At 39.9% G+C, this 22,071-nt stretch overlaps 1 protein-coding gene across 4 annotated transcripts in view; it reads right to left on the reverse strand.

Annotated features, from left to right (window-relative positions):
* Positions 1-8,525: 8,525 nt before the first annotated feature.
* The window catches only part of KDM5A (lysine demethylase 5A), a 389,966-nt gene continuing 376,420 nt past the window's right edge, over positions 8,526-22,071 (reverse strand). For all 4 annotated transcript variants that reach the window (XM_053718826.1, XM_053718824.1, XM_053718825.1 and 1 more), the window contains one exon: positions 8,526-12,494. In XM_053718826.1, the coding sequence (XP_053574801.1) occupies positions 12,282-12,494 (213 nt within the window). In that variant the 3' untranslated portion in view covers positions 8,526-12,281. The remainder of the gene's footprint in view (positions 12,495-22,071) is intronic.

A 22,071-nucleotide genomic window follows, 5' to 3' on the forward strand; every position in this document is an offset into this window, starting at 1 on the left:
AAGCTGCAAAATCATTAAGGGGCAATGCGGTTGCGACCATATGTCTCCCTGTTCTTGGAATGAATGCTCAGCAGGGGCTCTCTTGTATATTCTTTCCCCAGCTAACAGTAATGGTGATTGGGTAACTGCTATACCGTTGATACTGATCCCTGCACAGGTTGCGCTTCTGCCGGTAGCACAGTCAGTGTTCACAGCCGCGATCTCTCCATTGCCTGGTTTTGGACCTATGGTAGCAAGTGTCCTATCTTTTTCAAGCAGGGTTGGTATGTAGCACTGGGGCCCCAAAGCGCTACTATTAAAATGTGTTGCCAACACAGGCCTGGTTGGAATAGTTTGTCGAGGTGTCTTTAAAGCTTCAGGATTAAATGCTGTGACTAGTGTTTCCTCTAGAGCGGCATGGTGATCCGAGAGGAGATTGCTCAGCACTTTTAAAATGGCGGCGGCACTCTTCATATCCATGTTAGTTCTTTATAATAAACGTTAGGTCAGCACACTGGTTAAGGTAGTGTGAGTATACTCACATGAAAACTAACGACAGGAGCTAGAGAGCGTCCTGCCGGGGGGTTATCTCACGTGGCAGGTGTTGGAGGCCACAGCTTCAAATTAGCTCCGGGCTCTGAAGCCAGCAGCAATTCCGGAAAAAATTATCTCTATGGATAGGTTTTCTTTAGAATATTGTAAATATGTCAATCTCCATACGAGAAGCTTCTTAAATAGGGTGGTATCTTGCAAATGGTATAGGAAAGCTGGAGCAGCTTGCAGGAATGCGACCAGTCATGGCCGCTGCCCGGAAGTTCCCCCGCACCAGATCCTTCTTGTTTTGGAGTAGTGGAAGATGCTGCTGCTCCTGCTTTGAAATTCCGAAAGGAACGAAAATTAGACTGTCTAGCCTTAGGTTTGGCTTTGTCTTGAGGTAGGGCGTGGCCCTTACCTCCTGTAATGTCAGCGATAATTTCTTTCAAACCAGGCCCAAATAAGGTCTGTCCCTTGAAAGGTATATTAAGTAATTTGGACTTAGAAGTTACATCAGCTGACCAGGATTTTAGCCACAGTGCTCTGCGCGCTTGAATGGCGAATCCGGAATTTTTAGCCGTAAGTTTAATTAAATGTACTACGGCTTCCGAAATGAATGAATTAGATAGCTTAAGTACTCTAAGCCTGTCTGAAATGTCGTCCAGCGTAGCTGAACCAAGATTCTCTTCTAGAGACTCAATCCAGAATGCCGCTGCAGCCGTGATCGGCGCAATGCATGCAAGGGGTTGCAATATAAAACCTTGTTGAACAAACATTTTCTTAAGGTAACCCTCTAATTTTTTATCCATTGGATCTGAAAAGGCACAGCTATCCTCTACCGGGATAGTGGTACGTTTAGCTAAAGTAGAAACTGCTCCCTCCACCTTAGGGACCGTTTGCCATAAATCCCGTGTGGTGGTGTCTATTGGAAACATCTTTCTAAATATTGGAGGGGGTGAGAACGGCACACCGGGTCTATCCCACTCCTTAGTAATAATTTCAGTTAGTCTTTTAGGTATAGGAAAAACGTCAGTACTTGTTGGTACAGCAAAATATTTATCCAACCTACACATTTTCTCGGGTATTGCAACTGTGTTACAATCATTCAGGGCCGCTAACACCTCCCCTAGTAAAACACGGAGGTTTTCCAGCTTAAATTTAAAATTTGAAATATCTGAATCCAATCTGTTTGGATCAGAACCGTCAGCCGCAGAATGAAGCTCTCCGTCCTCATGTTCTGCAAGTTGTGACGCAGTATCTGACATGGCCCTAACATTATCAGCGCACTCTGTTCTCACTCCAGAGTGATCACGCTTGCCCCTTAGTTCTGGTAATTTAGCCAAAACCTCAGTCATAACAGTAGCCATATCTTGTAATGTTATTTGTAATGGCCGCCCAGATGTACTTGGCGTCGCCATATCGCGCACGTCCCGAGCGGGAGATGCAGGTACTGTCACGTGAGGCGAGTTAGTCGGCATAACTCTCCCCTCGTTGTTTGGTGAAATTTGTTCAATTTGTACAGATTGACTTTTATTTAATGTAGCATCAATACAGTTAGTACATAAATTTCTAGCAAATAAACTTGCAATTTGGAAATACTATACAAGTAAAATACAATGAAAAAAAAAAAAAAAAAAAAAAAACGAACTGTGCTTGAAAAGCACTGAATATATATAACAGATGAAATCAATCAGCTTTGTAAAACAAAATGCAACTTAGCAAGGGCTTGTACCCAGTAGCAAGAAATAACTAACCCTGAGGCATAAAAAAGTTAAAGAATAAACGTTTTTTATCACAGTCAACTACAATCTTACAGCTCTGTTAGATTACTTCCCTCAAATTAGCTTTGAAGATCCCTGGGTTCTGTAGAGATAAACCGGAACATGCAGGAAAAAACAATGAGCTTTTGACTGAAATTTTTGATGCGTAGCAAAAGCGCCAAAAAAGGTCCCACCCCCTCACACACAACAGTGAGAGAGATTAAAAACTGTCATAATTAGATCCAGCAACTGCCAAGTGGAAAAATAGTGCCCAAACATTTTATTCACCCAGTACCTCAGAAAATGAAAACGATTTTACATTCCAGCAAAAACGTTTAACATAATTAAGAATTATTAAAAAGCCTGTTGTATTTCTATTAGGCTAAAATCTTATATACACAGTGTAATTCCAGTGAAGTACCATTCCCCAGAATACTAAAATGTAAATTATACATACATGATATAATGTCGGTATGGCAGGATTTTCTCAGCAATTCCATTGTTAGAAAATAAAAACTGCTACATACCTTTTTGCAGAATAAACTGCCCGCTGTCCCCTGATCTGAAGTTTACCTCTCCTCAGATGGCCGAGAAACAGCAATATGATCTTAACAACTCCGGCTAAAATCATAGTAAAAACTCTGGTAGATTCTTCTTCAAACTCTACCAGAGAAGGAATAACACACTCCGGTGCTATTAAAAAATAACAAACTTTTGATTGAAGAAATAAACTAAATAAAATCACCATAGTCCTCTCACACATCCTATCTAGTCGTTGGGTGCAAGAGAATGACTGGGGGTGACGTAGAGGGGAGGGGCTATATGCAACTCTGCTGGGTGAATCCTCTTGCACTTCCTGTTGGGGAGGAGTAATATCCCAGAAGTAATGATGACCCGTGGACTGATCACACTTAACAGAAGAAATCCGCTTCCCAAATTTCCACTCCTGGGATGTGGATTGCAGACAAGTGGCAGGAGTGAATCTCCGCCCATTGAATTACTTTGGTCACTTCTTCCATCGCCAGGGAACTCCTTGTTCCCCCCTGATGGTTGATATATGCAACAGTCGTCATGTTGTCTGATTGAAACCTTATGAATTTGGCCTTTGCTAGTTGAGGCCAAGCCTTGAGAGCATTGAATATCGCTCTCAGTTCCAGAATGTTTATCGGGAGAAGAGATTCTTCCCGAGACCATAGACCCTGAGCTTTCAGGTGTTTCCAGACCGCGCCCCAGCCCACCAGGCTGGCGTCGGTCGTTACAATGACCCACTCTGGTCTTCTGAAGCTCATCCCTTGGGACAGGTTGTCCAGGGTCAGCCACCAACGGAGTGAATCTCTGGTCCTCTGATCTACTTGGATCGTCGGGGACAAATCTGTATAATCCCCATTCCACTGTCTGAGCATGCACAGTTGTAATGGTCTTAGATGAATTCGCGCAAAAGGAACTATGTCCATTGCCGCAACCATCAAACCTATTACTTCCATGCACTGCGCTATGGAAGGAAGAAGAACAGAATGAAGTACTTGACAAGAGCTTAGAAGTTTTGATTTTCTGGCTTCTGTCAGAAAAATCTTAATTTCTAAGGAGTCTATTATTGTTCCCAAGAAGGGAACTCTTGTTGACGGGAATAGAGAACTTTTTTCTACGTTCACTTTCCACCCGTGAGATCTGAGAAAGGCTAGGACAATGTCCGTATGAGCCTTTGCTTGTGGCAGAGACGACGCTTGAATCAGTATGTCGTCCAAGTAGGGTACCACTGCAATGCCCCTTGGCCTTAGCACCGCTAGAAGGGACCCTAGTACCTTTGTGAAAATTCTTGGAGCAGTGGCTAGTCCGAATGGAAGTGCCACAAACTGGTAATGCTTGTCCAGAAAGGCGAATCTTAGGAACCGATGATGTTCCTTGTGGATAGGAATATGTAGATACGCATCCTTTAAATCCACCGTGGTCATGAATTGACCTTCCTGGATGGTAGGAAGAATTGTCCGAATGGTTTCCATCTTGAACGATGGAACCTTGAGAAATTTGTTTAGGATCTTGAGATCCAAAATTGGCCTGAATGTTCCCTCTTTTTTGGGAACTATGAACAGATTGGAGTAAAACCCCATCCCTTGTTCTCCTAATGGAACAGGATGAATCACTCCCATTTTTAACAGGTCTTCTACACAATGTAAGAATGCCTGTCTTTTTATTTGGTCTGAAGACAATTGAGACCTGTGGAACCTTCCCCTTGGGGGTAGTTCCTTGAATTCCAGGAGATAACCTTGAGAAACTATTTCTAGCGCCCAAGGATCCTGAACATCTCTTGCCCAAGCCTGAGCGAAGAGAGAGAGTCTGCCCCCCACCAGATCCGGTCCCTGATCGGGGGCCAGCATCTCATGCTGTCTTGGTAGCGGTAGCGGGCTTCTTGGCCTGCTTACCTTTGTTCCAGCCTTGCATCGGTCTCCAGGCTGGCTTGGTTTGAGAAGAATTACCCTCTTGCTTAGAGGATGTAGAATTTGAGGCTAGTCCGTTTCTGCGAAAGGGACAAAAATTTGTTTTATTTTTAGCCTTAAAAGACCTATCCTGAGGAAGGGCGTGGCCCTTTCCCCCAGTGATGTCTGAAATAATCTCTTTCAAGTCAGGGCCAAACAGCGTTTTCCCCTTGAAAGGGATGTTAAGCAATCTGTTCTTGGAGGACACATCCGCTGACCAAGACTTCAGCCAAAGCGCTCTGCGCGCCACAATAGCAAAACCTGAATTTTTCGCCGCTAATCTAGCTAATTGCAAAGTGGCGTCTAAGGTAAAAGAGTTAGCCAACTTAAGTGCTTGAACTCTGTCCATAACCTCCTCATAAGAAGATGCTTTATTGAGCGACTTTTCTAGTTCCTCGAATCAGAAACACGCTGCTGTAGTGACAGGAACAATGCATGAAATTGGTTGTAGAAGGTAACCTTGCTGAACAAACATCTTTTTAAGCAAACCCTCTAATTTTTTATCCATAGGATCTTTGAAAGCACAACTATCTTCTATAGGGATAGTGGTGCGTTTGTTTAGAGTAGAAACCGCCCCCTCGACCTTGGGGACTGTCTGCCATAAGTCCTTCCTGGGGTCTACCATAGGAAATAATTTCTTAAATATAGGGGGAGGGACAAAAGGTATGCCGGGCCTTTCCCATTCTTTATTTACAATGTCCGCCACCCGCTTGGGTATAGGAAAAGCTTCGGGGGGCACCGGGACCTCTAGGAACCTGTCCATCTTACATAATTTCTCTGGAATGACCAAATTGTCACAATCATCCAGAGTAGATAACACCTCCTTAAGCAGAGCGCGGAGATGTTCCAATTTAAATTTGAATGTAATAACGTCAGGTTCAGCTTGTTGAGAAATTTTTCCTGAATCTGAAATTTCTCCCTCAGACAAAACCTCCCTAGCCCCTTCAGACTGGTGTAAGGGCATGTCAGAACCATTATCATCAGCGTCCTCATGCTCTTCAGTATCTAAAACAGAGCAGTCGCGCTTTCGCTGATAAGTGGGCATTTTGGCTAAAATGTTTTTAATAGAATTATCCATTACAGCCGTTAATTGTTGCATAGTAAGGAGGATTGGCGCACTAGATGCACTAGGGACCTCCTGAGTGGGCAAGACTGGTGTAGACATAGAAGGAGATGATGCAGTACCATGCTTACTCCCCTCACTTAAGGAATCATTTTGGGCAACATTATTATCAGTGGCATCATTGTCCCTACTTTGTTTGTCACATTCATCACATATATTTAAATGGAGAGGAACCTTGGCTTCCGAACATACAGAACATCGTCTATCTGATAGTTCAGACATGTTAATAGGCATAAACTTGATAACAAAGCACAAAAAACGTTTTAAAATAAAACCGTTACTGTCTCTTTAAATTTTAAACTGAACACACTTTTTTACTGAATATACGCAAAAGTATGAAGGAATTGTTCAAAATTCACCAAAATTTCACCACAGTGTCATAAAGCCTTAAAAGTATTGCACACCAAATTTGAAAGCTTTAACTCTTAAAATAACGGAACCGGAGCCGTTTTTACATTTAACCCCTATACAGTCCCTGGTATCTGCTTTGCTGAGACCCAACCAAGCCCAGAGGGGAATACGATACCAAATGACGCCTTCAATAAGCTTTTTCAGTGGATCTGAGCTCCTCACACATGCATCTGCATGCCTTGCTTCTCAAAAACAACTGCGCATTAGTGGCGCGAAAATGAGGCTCTGCCTATGACTAGAGAAGGCCCCCAGTGAAAAAGGTGTCCAATACAGTGCCTGCCGTTTTTTTAACAGAATTCCCAAGATTAAAATAACTCTCCAAAGTTGTAAACCATTAAATATGCTTATAAAGTAATCATTTTGGCCCAGAAAAATGTCTACCAGTCTTTAAAGCCCTTGTGAAGCCCTTATTCTTATATTGAAAATTCAGAAAATGGCTTACCGGATCCCATAGGGAAAATGACAGCTTCCAGCATTACCAAGTCTTGTTAGAAATGTGTCATACCTCAAGCAGCAAAAGTCTGCTCACTGTTTCCCCCAACTGAAGTTAATTCCTCTCAACAGTCCTGTGTGGAAACAGCCATCGATTTTAGTAACGGTTGCTAAAATCATTTTCCTCTTACAAACAGAAATCTTCATCTCTTTTCTGTTTCAGAGTAAATAGTACATACCAGCACTATTTTAAAATAACAAACTCTTGATTGAAGAATAAAAACTACATTTAAACACCATGGAGATGTTGCCTGTGCAACGGCAAAGAGAATGACTGGGGAAGGCGGAGCCTAGGAGGGATCATGTGACCAGCTTTGCTGGGCTCTTTGCCTTTTCCTGTTGGGGAAGAGAATATCCCACAAGTAAGGATGACGCCGTGGACCGGACACACCTATGTTGGAGAAAAGGGCATTTTCTGGCATCTTTGAAGAAAAAAAAGATGGCAGCAACCTTGTGAAATAGATCAACCCAATCCAGTTCAAGGGCCACACCTTCATGCTGATTTAGATAAGGAAGAGGATCTTTCAATCTGCTTAGATTTGTTCCAGATTGAATTTAGTTTCCAGGCAGTTTTGGAAAACTCAGACTTTTAAGGAGGAGGAAGATTTTTTTGATTCCTTGACTGACAAAAGTAAATGTACACGTCCAATAGGTTTGTTCTTTCCTTAGGACTTCTATCCCAAGATAGAATGTGCTCTTTCCCCTGCTAACAGTAGAAATTATAACATAGTCCAGGGTCAAATTAAATCTTTCCTTGAAAGGGAAAATATAAAAGACAACCCTTAGAAACCATGTCTGCAGACCAAGACTAACTATAATACTCTTCTGGTCAAAAAAGCAAAAGCCATATTCTTGAATATCATCAACCAAAGATTGTTCAGAAATTTGTTCTGATAAGAAATCACACTAAATAGTAGCAGCTACAGCTACACAAGCAATACCTACAGCTAGTTTAAACATAAAACCTGATTGAAGAAAATCCTTTCTATGAAAGGACTTTAACTTCTTGTCCATTAGATGACTGAAAAAAAAATGTATGCTTACCCGCTTTCTTCTAAATTAATTGTTGTATGTTTAACTAATGTCGAAATAGCACCATCTACGCAAGGAAAAGATATTGCAGAGGGTTTAAAGATCAAATCAAGTTGATTAACAGATTTATATTCCATATGCTTAGAAACGTGAATACCAAAGGTTTGTACATTTTCCCATAATTGTTCAACCTTAAAGGGATAGGAAACGCATAAAATTTCTCAATAGCATTGTATAGTTACATTCAATTATATTGCAATACATTATTATGTTATTTTTCATTATGCAGCATTTTACCTTTAAAAAATAATAGACCAAGCCCTCCAGAACTGAATGTGAAACTGTCAAAGAATTTGATCTTATGCACATATCATAATCTTCCATCATGGCCGCCAGCACATGCGGTATGAGCTGTACAGCTCTGCAACATCACAATCTAGCTCATATAGTTCCAGACAAGGTGTTACTGTGATACAACAGACTGGAAGAAGGGGCATAATCTTTAAGTGCTAGACACTTCCAGGTGTTTCCTAAGCAACAATTGAATGCATTCTCAACCCATTCAGCTTTACTGCATTGATCAGTTTGTGTTTTTAAAAGACCACTTTCTTATTCAAGCATAACAAATACATTTACAATTTTTTAGCTTCTTTCAAAACCATTTGTATAATCGTGTTTGGACAACATTTTGTAGGAAATAATTAAACATAACAAAACAAGTTAAAAATGTATCACAATTTATTATAATGTATAAAATGTTATAATAGTTTGCCATATGACGACAAAATAAATTAATCATCATCTCTAAAACCTTTTCATGCGCAGCATGTGCTGTCAATCACTTCCCATAGTTTCAACGTAAGTGAGAAAACTAAATGCAGGGGCAGTCAATCACGTATTTCAACAGCACTGCCCAATTTAAAACATAAGCTTTCTCAAGAAAGACACCCCCAGACAGTAATTCTTGTACAACCTACAGCTAGAAAGGAAATAGATAGTGATTGGCTTCTGATGGAAAAGTGCCAGAGTACATCTTCTATGGAGGGTGGATCAGACACGACAGGCACAGACTATTTAGAGTTTCAAACAGTGTGTTTTTTAATAAATAATGAACAGCGAGAATTATTTTTAAAACCATGGAGCATTTGCAAAAACTATATACAGTAGATAATTTACATTCATTTTTTTTCTATACCTTTAAACATAAAGGATGAAGAGACTGTAGTCTTGATCAGTATTAGAATCCTGATCAATAAGGATTAGTTCGCCATCAGAAAAAAATAAAAATCAGAACTGTCTGAATCTGATTCTTTAAACAAATCATGAGCTTTTTTTGTGGAGAGATGTTAGTATCAGATGTACCTTCTATGGATCTTTGATCAGCAGAAGTATGTTTGCTCTTACTTGGAGGAATAGCTCCTTCAATAAAGGAATATGAAACCCAAAAAATGTATTTTGTAATTCAGACAGGATATACAATAAAAAAACAAAACAAACAACTTTCCAATTTAATTCTATTATCAAATTTGCTTTGTTCCCATGATATTCTTTGTTATAGAGATATCTTGGTAGGTGTCTGCAGCACATCATAGCAGGAAATAGTGCCGTCATCTAGCGCTCTTGCAAATTGATAACATTCCTGCAAAACTGCTGCCATATAGCGCTACAGACAGGTGCATGATCCAGAGCTCATGTCCCTGCTTTTCAACAAAAGATACTAAGAACAAATACAATTTTGATAATAAAATTAAAATTAGAAATGCTCAATAGAAATCATTTAAGATTTTTTTTAATAGACAAACCTACAAAATATTTAAAATCTTAATAAAAATCAGATGCCCCCCCCACCAAATGGTACTTAGAGAGGGTAGCTATCCACCTCTAGTAGGAAACATAGTGATAGACTGATTCTGCATAATGCAAAATAAGTAAGCATTGAAAAGTTGGACTGGGGAGTAACAGAGATCAGTTTGTAAAGCACGCATTTTAATTGATCAAATAAATGATCCGTGAATCTGCCTTCTGAAGGATCTGATTGAAAATAAATGGGGACAGTTCCTACCCACTCTATAACACAGTATAAATAATAAAACTACCGTAAAGATTTCCTGCAAATCTTAATCATTATACATAAAGGCAGAAATACATGAAAATATGGTATGACGATACTGACTGACAAATTAGTGTGTAAAGAATATATACAGTAAAAAAAACACTACAGAGAACCCCTGTGTTAAATGGCTTAACGAGAGAGAAAATTCTAAATATTAGCAGCAGCTCATGGCTATTAAAACATTTTATCGCCTCCTGTAACCTTAAAAGAAGTAACGGATAGCATTAATGGCAACAGATGTGCCAGAAGCTAAAGGAAAGTTGCGGAAATAGAATAGCACAAACATTTAACACTTTCGCAGCCAGAGTCTAGCTCAAATGCTATGTTGACCATGTAAAAACAAAGTGTGCTACAAAGAAAAGAGGGAGCGCATCATTGTGACGCACCTAAGAAAAAGAGAAATGTCAGCACTAAGCCGAACCACACTCTAAAGAAATATAGGCTGTGCTAGTAAAGAAACAATGTAAGTGCAGTATCCGTGACCACATTATTATACGCGTTCCCATAATAAAAGTAAAATAAGAGCTGCGTACACAATCAAACCAAGGAACAGACAAGATGCCAATAAGTAAAAACACACTTTGTCCCCAAAAACACATAAACTAATAAATGTATACTAGAAATATGTATAAATTAAATATATGATAAGTCTGTGGCAAATTTAAGTGTACCCTGGCTATGATATACATATGTGCATGTATCTGATAATAGCCTTTGGCTATGTGAGTGCTTGTGGTACTTGCCTCATCTGCACCCACTCTACTGGCTTACTCAGCTGCAGAGATACTGCATTAAGTAGAGAGAGTCCATCCAGTGCTGTGCAAGCAACAGCAGAGGATATCACAATAGAGTATGACGACAACATGAGGTGGCTAAGGGACAGGTCCCCTTGACACCTGTGGCAGAGGTTGTGTTGTGACTAACTCCAAGGAGTTTTCCTGTCACTACTCAGCCCTCTATACTCCCCCTCTGTCCTATTCCTGGGTTTGTGAGAAAGAAAATGGGTCTCAAGTAGGCCTGTGAGTCCCTGTCAACGAAGAATCTTGAGCACCTCTATTCTTCTCCTCCTGTGGAGGCAAAGATAAGACAGCGATAAGACAGGGAAGTGAAAGGGATTAAAAAATCTTGGTATGTTGGGTATCTTTGCATCCTCCTAGTGGTCAGGAGTTGAATCCCAGGTGTAATGGTTCATGGACTTTCACCACCTTCCAAAAGAAAAGATAATTTCACAAGTTTTTCAGTAATATTTTTTATATCATGCCCTGAGTTTTTTATTCAGTTTATTTTTTTTGCATATGTATATTTGTCAAGATCACTTGATCTGACTCCTCTTGATGTTATCTGGTTTAAACCATAGTGTTGTCCTGTATATTAACAGACTACATAGAATCTCATGACTCATTTACAAAGAAGAACCAAGACCCTTGATAGGCCTAGAAATAAACAACAAACAGTATTGGAGATAAAACTATTTATACAACAGTCAGTAGTCACAGGAAGAAGAAATAAAAACAAAGAAGGTTTTACTTTCATTTCTTCTCCGGGATTTCCTGAACCCATTAATTACAAGAGCTGCACTTATTATGTGCACCAAGATGAGACCTACATAGGACCTCTATCATATTCATTACCCATTACACACTACACCTCATCACTTCTGTTCACCGACTCACTAAATCTAGGGTTCAGAGAATGAGACAGCCCCAGTGCAGCTACGATCACAACTCATTCAGGTCTGCCACCTTACACAAGAGACTTTTCTTTGCATGTCAATAGAAGTTGTTTTTCTTTGGAAGCGCCCAGGCATGGCCTGCTCTAAAAATCGAATGCTCCAGAATTAAAGATGCCCTCATTTAGATGCAACACAGAAACAAAAATACTTTAAAGTCCATTTAATCCTGAGTGGTTTGTCACTAGGCTAATACTATCAAAGACGCCCTGCTGCAAACTTAGAACATGAATCCATGGTATATGGGATAGTCAGAAAGGGCAGACCATGAATCTGAGAGATGAAAGCTTGTAAAGAACCTGTGTCCCCAGGTTACTGCTCCTCTGTCCTAGTAGGAAAAGTCTATTGATACATTGTAGCAAATCTCTTCTTCTGAATAACCCAGCATGTGCTGCAGATGAATACAAACAGCTGCCCCTGCTTAACGGGAGTCTTACTCTGTTTTTTTTCAGGCTTCTGCATGTGTGAAGGAGGTTCAGATATGCCACAGCACCTATTCAAAACAGACTGTACAGTGCTGAGGGGTTATCTAAAACACAAACATGTCCTCTTTGAGGAAAATTAGGCAGAGGGTGACACTTTAGAGTGTGGGAAATATTAAAACATATAGTACATGCCTAGCACCTCCTCTGTGCTAGCTAACTTCCTGTTTGACCTCAATAGAGGGCAGGGGAAAACCAGAAGAAAAAGTCAAATTGGGTGGACAAGGAGGACAGGGACCTTGTATCCTCTTCCTTGTACAGTTCGTGCAGATATAATCCTCATTCTCTGCCATTTCGGAGGAGACGCCAACACAAACTTGGTGGAACCATTCATCACAGCCCCCATCGCACTGTACCCAGTCAACCTATAGAAACAGAAAGAGACGAGAGAAGTTTCAGAATCAACACATGGAAGAAGAAGGGTAAAAAAAAAGGGATTATCTATCTTTTATAACAATAACATTTCTATTGTAGACTGTCCCTTTAAGAATTAATACAATATGGATATCCAATATAAAATAATCTTATCCTCATATTACAAATACATGGTGGCCAATTCTCTGTGGTTCTAGACTTTCTGCAAATCAGGGAGGATGCATGTTGACACCAGAGCAGTGTAGCGTTTGTTAGCAGGATTTAAAGGAACATGATTAGTTATCCATTCTGTAATTTTTTAGTTAAGAGTGAAATAAAAACATTTTTATTTGTTCATAGTAGATTTCATGCTAAGATACTTCGTTATTGTTGAGAATGTGGCTGTAGTTACAGGAAACAATTAACTACCTTTGCCTGAAAAATAATGAATTCATTTGTGTGTTAAACACAATATTACCCATTCCCCAGCTTTGCATAACCAACACAGTTATATTAATATACTTTTTACCTCTGTGATTACCTTGTATCTAAGCATCTTGCGACAGCCCCCTGATCACATGACTTTGTATTTATTATCTATTGACTTGCAGTTAGTACTGTGTTGTGCTAACTCTTAAATAACTCCCCAGGCGTAAACACAAATTTTTCTATATGGCCCACATGAACTAGCAGTTTCCTGTTGTGAAAAGCAAATTAAAAAAGCATGTGATAAGAGGCTGTCTATAGTGGCATTTAGAGGTTTAAATGTTATAAAGTATATTAATCTAACAATGTTGCAAAGCAGGGAAATGGGTAGTAAACAAAAGAAATACAATGCAAGAGCATATACTGTAATTTAAGGTAACTCTCTTTCCTTAAAGGGACACTGAACCCAATTTTTTTCTTTCGTGATTCAGATAGAGCATGCAATTTTAAACAACTTTTGCAATTCACTCCAATTATCAATTTTTCTTCGTTCTCTTGCTTTTTTTTTAGTTGAAAAAAAAAAAAGACATCAAAGCTATTTTTTTGGTTCAGAATCATGGAAAGCACTTGTTTATTGGTAGGTGACTTTACCCACCAATTAGCAAGAACACCACAGTGAGTTCACCAAAAATAGGCCGGCATCTAAACTTACATTCTTACATTTCAAATAAAGATACCAAGAGAATGAAAAGAATTTGATAATAGGAGTAAATTAGAAAGTTGCTTAAAATTGCATGCTCTATCTGAATCATGACAGAAAAAATTGGGTTCAGTGTCCCTTTAAACAAATTACTATAGACAGATCGACTCTCAATACCTGTTAGACAGGTGCAGAGAAAAGAATGCACTGCGCTTCAAAATTAATATAAATATTCCCTCTTTGGGCTTTGCTGGACTCTTTTCTTTATATGTATTGGAATAAGTGTTAAATATATAAAAGTTTTAAAAGGTAAATAATTTTAATGAGTAAAAAAATAGATCAATCTGTGATATAGGGTATTTGAAAATCAGAATATTCACAAATCGCATCACAAAAAAATGAGACAAAGAAATCATTTCAGAACTTTGTCCACCTTTAATGTGACCTATAAACTGTACAACTCAATTGAAAAATAAACTGAAATGTTTTAGGTAGAGGGAAGAAAAAAATATAAAAATAAAACAATATGGTTGCATAAGTGTGCACACCCTTAAACTAATACTTTGTTGAAGCACCTTTTGATTATTACAGCACTCAGTCTTTTTGGGTATGAGTCTATCAGCATGGCACATTTTGACTTGGCAAGATTTGCCTACTCTTCTTTGCAAAAACACTCCAAATCTGTCAGATTGTGAGGGCATCTCCTGTGCACAGCCCTCTTCAGATCACCCCACAGATTTTCAATTGGATTCAGGTCTGGGCCATTCCAAAACTGTAATCTTATTCTGGTGAAGCCATTCCTTTGTTGATTTGGATGTATGCTTTGGGTCGTTGTCATGCTGAAAGATGAAGTTCCTCTTCATGTTCAGCTTTCTAGCAGAAGCCTGAAGGTTTTGTGCCAATATTGAATGGTATTTGGAACTGTTCATAATTCCCTCTAGCTTAACTAAGGCCCCAGTTCCAGCTGAGGAAAAACAGCCCCAAAGAATGATGCTGCCACCACCATTCTTCACTGTGGGTATGGTGATCTTTTGGTGATGTGCAGTGTTGTTTTTGCACCAAACATATCTTTTGGAATTATGGCCAAAAAGTTCAACCTTGGTTTCATCAGACCATAACACCTTTTTCCACATGCTTTTGGGAGACTTCAGATGTGTTTTTGCCAAATGTAGCCTGGCTTGGATGTTTTTCTTCGTAAGAAATGGCTTTCGCCTTGCCACTCTACCCCATAGTCCAGACATATGAAGAATAACAGAATTTATGCTTACCTGATAAATTACTTTCTCCAACGGTGTGTCCGGTCCACGGCGTCATCCATTACTTGTGGGAAATATTCTCCCCCACAGGGAAAGGCAAGGAGAGCACACAGCAAGAGCTGTCCATATAGCTCCCCCTCTGGCTCCGCCCCCCAGTCATTCGACCGACGGTTATGAGAAAAAGGAGAAACTATAGGGTGCCGTGGTGACTGTAGTGTATAAAGAAAAAAAATTTCAACCTGATTAGGAAAACCAGGGCGGGCCGTGGACCGGACACACCGTTGGAGAAAGTAATTTATCAGGTAAGCATAAATTCTGTTTTCTCCAACATTGGTGTGTTCGGTCCATGGCGTCATCCATTACTTGTGGGAACCAATACCAAAGCTTTAGGACACGGATGAAGGGAGGGAGCAAATCAGCTTACCTAAATGGAAGGCACCACGGCTTGCAAAACCTTTCTCCCAAAAATAGCCCCTGAAGAAGCATAAGTATCAAATTTGTAGAATTTGGCAAAAGTGTGCAGAGAAGACCAAGTCGCTGCCTTACATATCTGATCAACAGAAGCCTCGTTCTTGTAGGCCCATGTGGAAGCCACAGCCCTAGTAGAGTGAGCTGTGATTCGTTCAGGAGGCTGCCGTCCGGCAGTCTCATAAGCCAATCGGATAATACTTTTCAGCCAGAAAGAGAGGTAGCAGTAGCTTTTTGACCTCTCCTCTTACCAGAGTAAACGACAAACAAAGATGAGGTTTGTCTAAAATCTTTTGTTGCTTCTAAATAGAACTTTAAAGCACGAACTACATCTAAATTGTGTAAAAAACGTTCCTTCTTTGAAACTGGATTCGGACACAGAGAAGGAACAACTATTTCCTGGTTAATATTCTTGTTGGAAACCACTTTTGGAAGAAAACCAGGCTTAGTACGCAAAACAACCTTATCTGAATGGAAAACCAGATAGGGTGGATTACACTGCAAAGCAGATAATTCAGAAACTCTTCTTGCAGAAGAAATAGCAACCAAAAACAGAACTTTCCAAGATAGTACCTTGATATCTATGGAATGTAAGGGTTCAAACGGAACCCCTTGAAGAACTGAAAGAACTAAATTTAGACTCCAAGGAGGAGTCAAGGGTCTGTAAACAGGCTTGATTCTGACCAAAGCCTGTACAAAAGCTTGTACATCTGGCACAGCTGCCAGTAGTTTGTGTAACAAGACAGATAAAGCAGAAATCTGTCCTTTTAGAGAACTCGCTGACAATCCCTTATCCAAACCTTCTTGGAGAAAGGAGAGGATCTTAGGAATTTTAATCTTACTCCAGGAGAATCCCTTGGATTCACACCAACAGATATATTTTTTCCATATTTTATGGTAAATCTTTCTAGTCACAGGTTTTCTGGCTTGGACCAGAGTATCTATCACTGAATCTGAAAACCCACGCTTGGATAAAATCATACGTTCAATTTCCAAACAGTCAGCTGCAGAGAAACTAGATTTGGATGTTCAAATGGACCTTGTACTAGAAGATCCTGTCTCAAAGGTAGCTTCCATGGTGGAGCCGTTGACATATTCACCAGGTCTGCATACCAAGTCCTGCGCGGCCACGCAGGAGCTATCAGAATCACAGAGGCCTTCTCCTGTTTGATCCTGGCTACAAGCCTGGGAAGGAGAGGGAACGGTGGAAACGCATAAGCTAGGTTGAACGACCAAGGCGCCACTAATGCATCCACTAGTCGCCTTGGGATCCCTGGATCTGGATCCGTAGCAAGGAACCTTGAAGTTCTGACGAGACGCCATCAGATCCATGTCTGGAATGCCCCATAATTGAGTCAACTGGGCAAAAATCTCCCGGTGGAGTTCCCACTCCCCCGGATGGAAAGTCTGACGACTCAGATAATCCGCCTCCCAGTTGTCTACTCCTGGGATGTAAATTACAGATAGGTGGCAGGAGTGATCCTCCGCCCATTTGATGATTTTGGATACCTCTCTCATCGCCAAGGAACTCCTTGTTCCCCCCTGATGGTTGATGTAAGCTACAGTCGTCATGTTGTCTGACTGGAATCTTATGAATCCGGCCTTCGCTAGTTGAGGCCAAGCCCGGAGAGCATTGAATATCGCTCTCAGTTCCAGGATGTTTATCGGGAGAAGAGACTCTTCCCGAGACCATAGACCCTGAGCTTTCAGGGAATCCCAGACCGCGCCCCAGCCTAATAGACTGGCGTCGGTCGTGACAATGACCCACTCTGGTCTGCGGAAACTCATTCCCTGAGACAGGTGATCCTGGAACAACCACCAACGGAGTGAGTCTCTGGTCATCTGGTCTACTTGAATCTTTGGAGACAAGTCTGCATAGTCCCCATTCCACTGATTGAGCATGCACAGTTGTAATGGTCTTAGATGAATTCGAGCAAAAGGAACTATGTCCATTGCTGCAACCATCAACCCTACTACTTCCATGCACTGAGCTATGGAAGGCTGCAGAATAGAGTGAAGAACTTGACATGCGTTTAGAAGCTTTGACTTTCTGACTTCTGTCAGGAAGATCTTCATTTCTAAAGAATCTATTATTGTTCCCAAAAAGGGAACTCTTGTCGACGGAGACAGGGAACTCTTTTCTACGTTCACCTTCCACCCGTGAGATCGGAGAAAGGCTAGAACAATGTCTGTATGAGCCTTTGCCTTTGAAAGATACGTTTGAATTAGAATGTCGTCCAGATAAACACCACATACTCTTCACCATCTCCGTGGAGATGCTACTTGTTCAGAGCGGCACGAGAATGACTGGGGGGCGGAGCCTGAGGAGGGGCTATATGGACGGCTTTTGCTGTGCTCTTTGCCATTTCCTGTTGGGGAAGAGAATATTCCCACAAGTAATGGATGACGCCGTGGACCGGACACACCAATGTTGGAGAAAAAAGACAAAGTATGTAGTAAACATAGTAAGTTAAAAGTCCATAAAAAGTTTGTTAAAATGCAATAGGCATTAAGAGTTGTTAATGCATTAAGCGTCGGGTTGAAATAAGTTGCTTTGTTGTTGCCAGTTGGCTGCAGACAAATGAACAACAAAAAGATATCCTTTTAGGCAAATATAAAAAGTTCATATAAAATGGTGCGCTCAATTACTTACACCGGGTACTGTTGTTTAGTGTCCCAACATGGATTAAAATGTCCGGATATCCACTTTCACCTTGCGTCGTCTTAAGGTATCCAGGGACTTAGGCGCAACTGTATTGCTTTCTCCAATGCGATGTAAGCCGTTTTTGCAGCGTGTAGTCACAATACAACTATGGATGCCGTAACGGACCAAAAAGCTGTAGACAATAGAGCAACGCTTTTCGGCTTTGACAAGCCTTTCTCAAGCTTTATCCTGAAAGCATATCTTAGCCTTATTTATACCCATATTCTTAAAGGGATATAGTGTTGCTTCAAAGGGGAATATGTAAGAATAGTTTTTAAACTTTCAGAGGAAATTTGAAACTAATGTGGAGAAAAAAAAAAGGGGGCGGAGATCTTAAAAATGAGTTTTTCATCTAAAAAGGATTTCATATTAAAAGGAAGTATCATATAATCTTGTTTTATAGGGGGATTTGTAAGAATAAAATATAGTACTTAACATTGTATTTTTACTTTCAGAGAAAGTTGAGACACATAAGGGAATTCTTTTGGAAAGGAAATATTTATAACGAATTCTATACTTAAAACATTTGATAATGAAAATATATGTATTAAACATTAAAAAAATATAAATATATAAATGTTTCTTTTGAATAAAAAATCTTTTAGAAGTCAAAATGGGTAATTTGAATCACAAAATTGTATAGAAGCGGTTATTAATAGGGATTAGGATATACTTTACAATAATAAAAAAAAAAAATGAATATATTATAATATACATATTAATCTATAATACTCAAACTCATTTTTAAAATCCCCCTTTTTTTTCTCCACATTCGTTTCAAATTTCCTCTGAAAGTTTAAAAACTATTCTTACATATCCCCCTTTGAAACAACACTATATCCCTTTAAGAATATGGGTATAAATAAGGAAAGGATAGAGTTTGAGAAAGGCTGGACAAAGCCGAAACGCATTGCTCTATTGTCTACAGCTTTTTGGTCAGTTATGTCATCCGTAGATGTATTGTGACTACACGCTGCAAAAACGGCTCACATTGCATTGGAGAAAGCAATACAGTTGCGCCTAAGTCCCTGGATACCTTAAGACGACGCAAGGTGAAAGTGGATATCCGGACTTTCTAATCCATGTTGGGACACTAAACAACAGTACCCGGTGTAAGTAATTGTGCGCACCATTTTATATGAACTTTTTATATTTGCCTAAAAGGATATCTTTTTGTTGTTCATTTGTCTGCAGCCAACTGGCAACAACAAAGCAACTTATTTCAACCCGACGCTTAATGCATTAACAACTCTTAATGCCTATTGCATTTTAACAAACTTTTTATGGACTTTTAACTTACTATGTTTACTACATACTTTGTCTTTTTGGTGCAACCCTATGTGACTGTGTGATTTTATGTGATATATATATATATATATATATTCAAAGAGACTGGTGCACTCTCACTAACAGGAATCCCGGTGCCAGGGTGCTGAATGCAGGTTAAGGTATAGGTGATAGAAGACATCACTCACTGGTCTTGAAGTATAGCAAAAATAGCTTTTATTTAAGTGACGTTTCAGGGACAGCTCCCCTTCATCAGACCAACAAGTGAAAAAAACATAATTTATGTAAGAACTTACCTGATAAATTCATTTCTTTCATATTAACAAGAGTCCATGAGCTAGTGACGTATGGGATATACATTCCTACCAGGAGGGGCAAAGTTTCCCAAACCTTAAAATGCCTATAAATACACCCCTCACCACACCCACAAATCAGTTTAACGAATAGCCAAGAAGTGGGGTGATAAGAAAAAAAGTGCGAAGCATATAAAATAAGGAATTGGAATAATTGTGCTTTATACAAAAAAATCATAACCACCACAAAAAAGGGTGGGCCTCATGGACTCTTGTTAATATGAAAGAAATGAATTTATCAGGTAAGTTCTTACATAAATTATGTTTTCTTTCATGTAATTAACAAGAGTCCATGAGCTAGTGACGTATGGGATAATGACTACCCAAGATGTGGATCTTTCCACACAAGAGTCACTAGAGAGGGAGGGATAAAATAAAGACAGCCAATTCCTGCTGAAAATAATCCACACCCAAAATAAAGTTTAACAAAAAACATAAGCAGAAGATTCAAACTGAAACCGCTGCCTGAAGAACTTTTCTACCAAAAACTGCTTCAGAAGAAGAAAATACATCAAAATGGTAGAATTTAGTAAAAGTATGCAAAGAGGACCAAGTTGCTGCTTTGCAGATCTGGTCAACCGAAGCTTCATTCCTAAACGCCCAGGAAGTAGATACTGACCTAGTAGAATGAGCTGTAATTCTTTGAGGCGGAATTTTACCCGACTCAACATAGGCAAGATGAATTAAAGATTTCAACCAAGATGCCAAAGAAATGGCAGAAGCTTTCTGGCCTTTCCTAGAACCGGAAAAGATAACAAATAGACTAGAAGTCTTACGGAAAGATTTCGTAGCTTCAACATAATATTTCAAAGCTCTAACAACATCCAAAGAATGCAATGATTTCTCCTTAGAATTCTTAGGATTAGGACATAATGAAGGAACCACAATTTCTCTACTAATGTTGTTGGAATTCACAACTTGAGGTAAAAATTCAAAAGAAGTTCGCAACACCGCCTTATCCTGATGAAAAATCAGAAAAGGAGACTCACACGAAAGAGCAGATAATTCAGAAACTCTTCTAGCAGAAGAGATGGCCAAAAGGAACAAAACTTTCCAAGAAAGTAATTTAATGTCCAATGAATGCATAGGTTCAAACGGAGGAGCTTGAAGAGCTCCCAGAACCAAATTCAAACTCCAAGGAGGAGAAATTGACTTAATGACAGGTTTTATACGAACCAAAGCTTGTACAAAACAATGAATATCAGGAAGAATAGCAATCTTTCTGTGAAAAAGAACAGAAAGAGCGGAGATTTGTCCTTTCAAAGAACTTGCGGACAAACCCTTATCTAAACCATCCTGAAGAAACTGTAAAATTCTCGGTATTCTAAAAGAATGCCAAGAAAAATGATGAGAAAGACACCAAGAAATATAAGTCTTCCAGACTCTATAATATATCTCTCGAGATACAGATTTACGAGCCTGTAACATAGTATTAATCACGGAGTCAGAGAAACCTCTATGACCAAGAATCAAGCGTTCAATCTCCATACCTTTAAATTTAAGGATTTCAGATCCGGATGGAAAAAAGGACCTTGTGACAGAAGGTCTGGTCTTAACGGAAGAGTCCATGGCTGGCAAGATGCCATCCGGACAAGATCCGCATACCAAAACCTGTGAGGCCATGCCGGAGCTATTAGCAGAACAAACGAGCATTCCCTCAGAATCTTGGAGATTACTCTTGGAAGAAGAACTAGAGGCGGAAAGATATAGGCAGGATGATACTTCCAAGGAAGTGATAATGCATCCACTGCCTCCGCCTGAGGATCCCGGGATCTGGACAGATACCTGGGAAGTTTCTTGTTTAGATGAGAGGCCATCAGATCTATCTCTGGAAGCCCCCACAATTGAACAATCTGAAGAAATACCTCTGGGTGAAGAGACCATTCGCCCGGATGCAACGTTTGGCGACTGAGATAATCCGCTTCCCAATTGTCTACACCTGGGATATGAACCGCAGAGATTAGACAGGAGCTGGATTCCGCCCAAACCAAAATTCGAGATACTTCTTTCATAGCCAGAGGACTGTGAGTCCCTCCTTGATGATTGATGTATGCCACAGTTGTGACATTGTCTGTCTGAAAACAAATGAACGATTCTCTCTTCAGAAGAGGCCAAAACTGAAGAGCTCTGAAAACTGCACGGAGTTCCAAGATATTGATCGGTAATCTCACCTCCTGAGATTCCCAAACTCCTTGTGCCGTCAGAGATCCCCACACAGCTCCCCAACCTGTGAGACTTGCATCTGTTGAAATTACAGTCCAGGTCGGAAGAACAAAAGAAGCCCCCTGAATTAAACGATGGTGATCTGTCCACCACGTTAGAGAGTGCCGAACAATCGGTTTTAAAGATATTAATTGATATATCTTCGTGTAATCCCTGCACCATTGGTTCAGC

The sequence above is a fragment of the Bombina bombina genome, chromosome 6, assembly GCF_027579735.1.
Source record: "Bombina bombina isolate aBomBom1 chromosome 6, aBomBom1.pri, whole genome shotgun sequence".
In the NCBI taxonomy this organism is placed as follows: domain Eukaryota; kingdom Metazoa; phylum Chordata; class Amphibia; order Anura; family Bombinatoridae; genus Bombina; species Bombina bombina.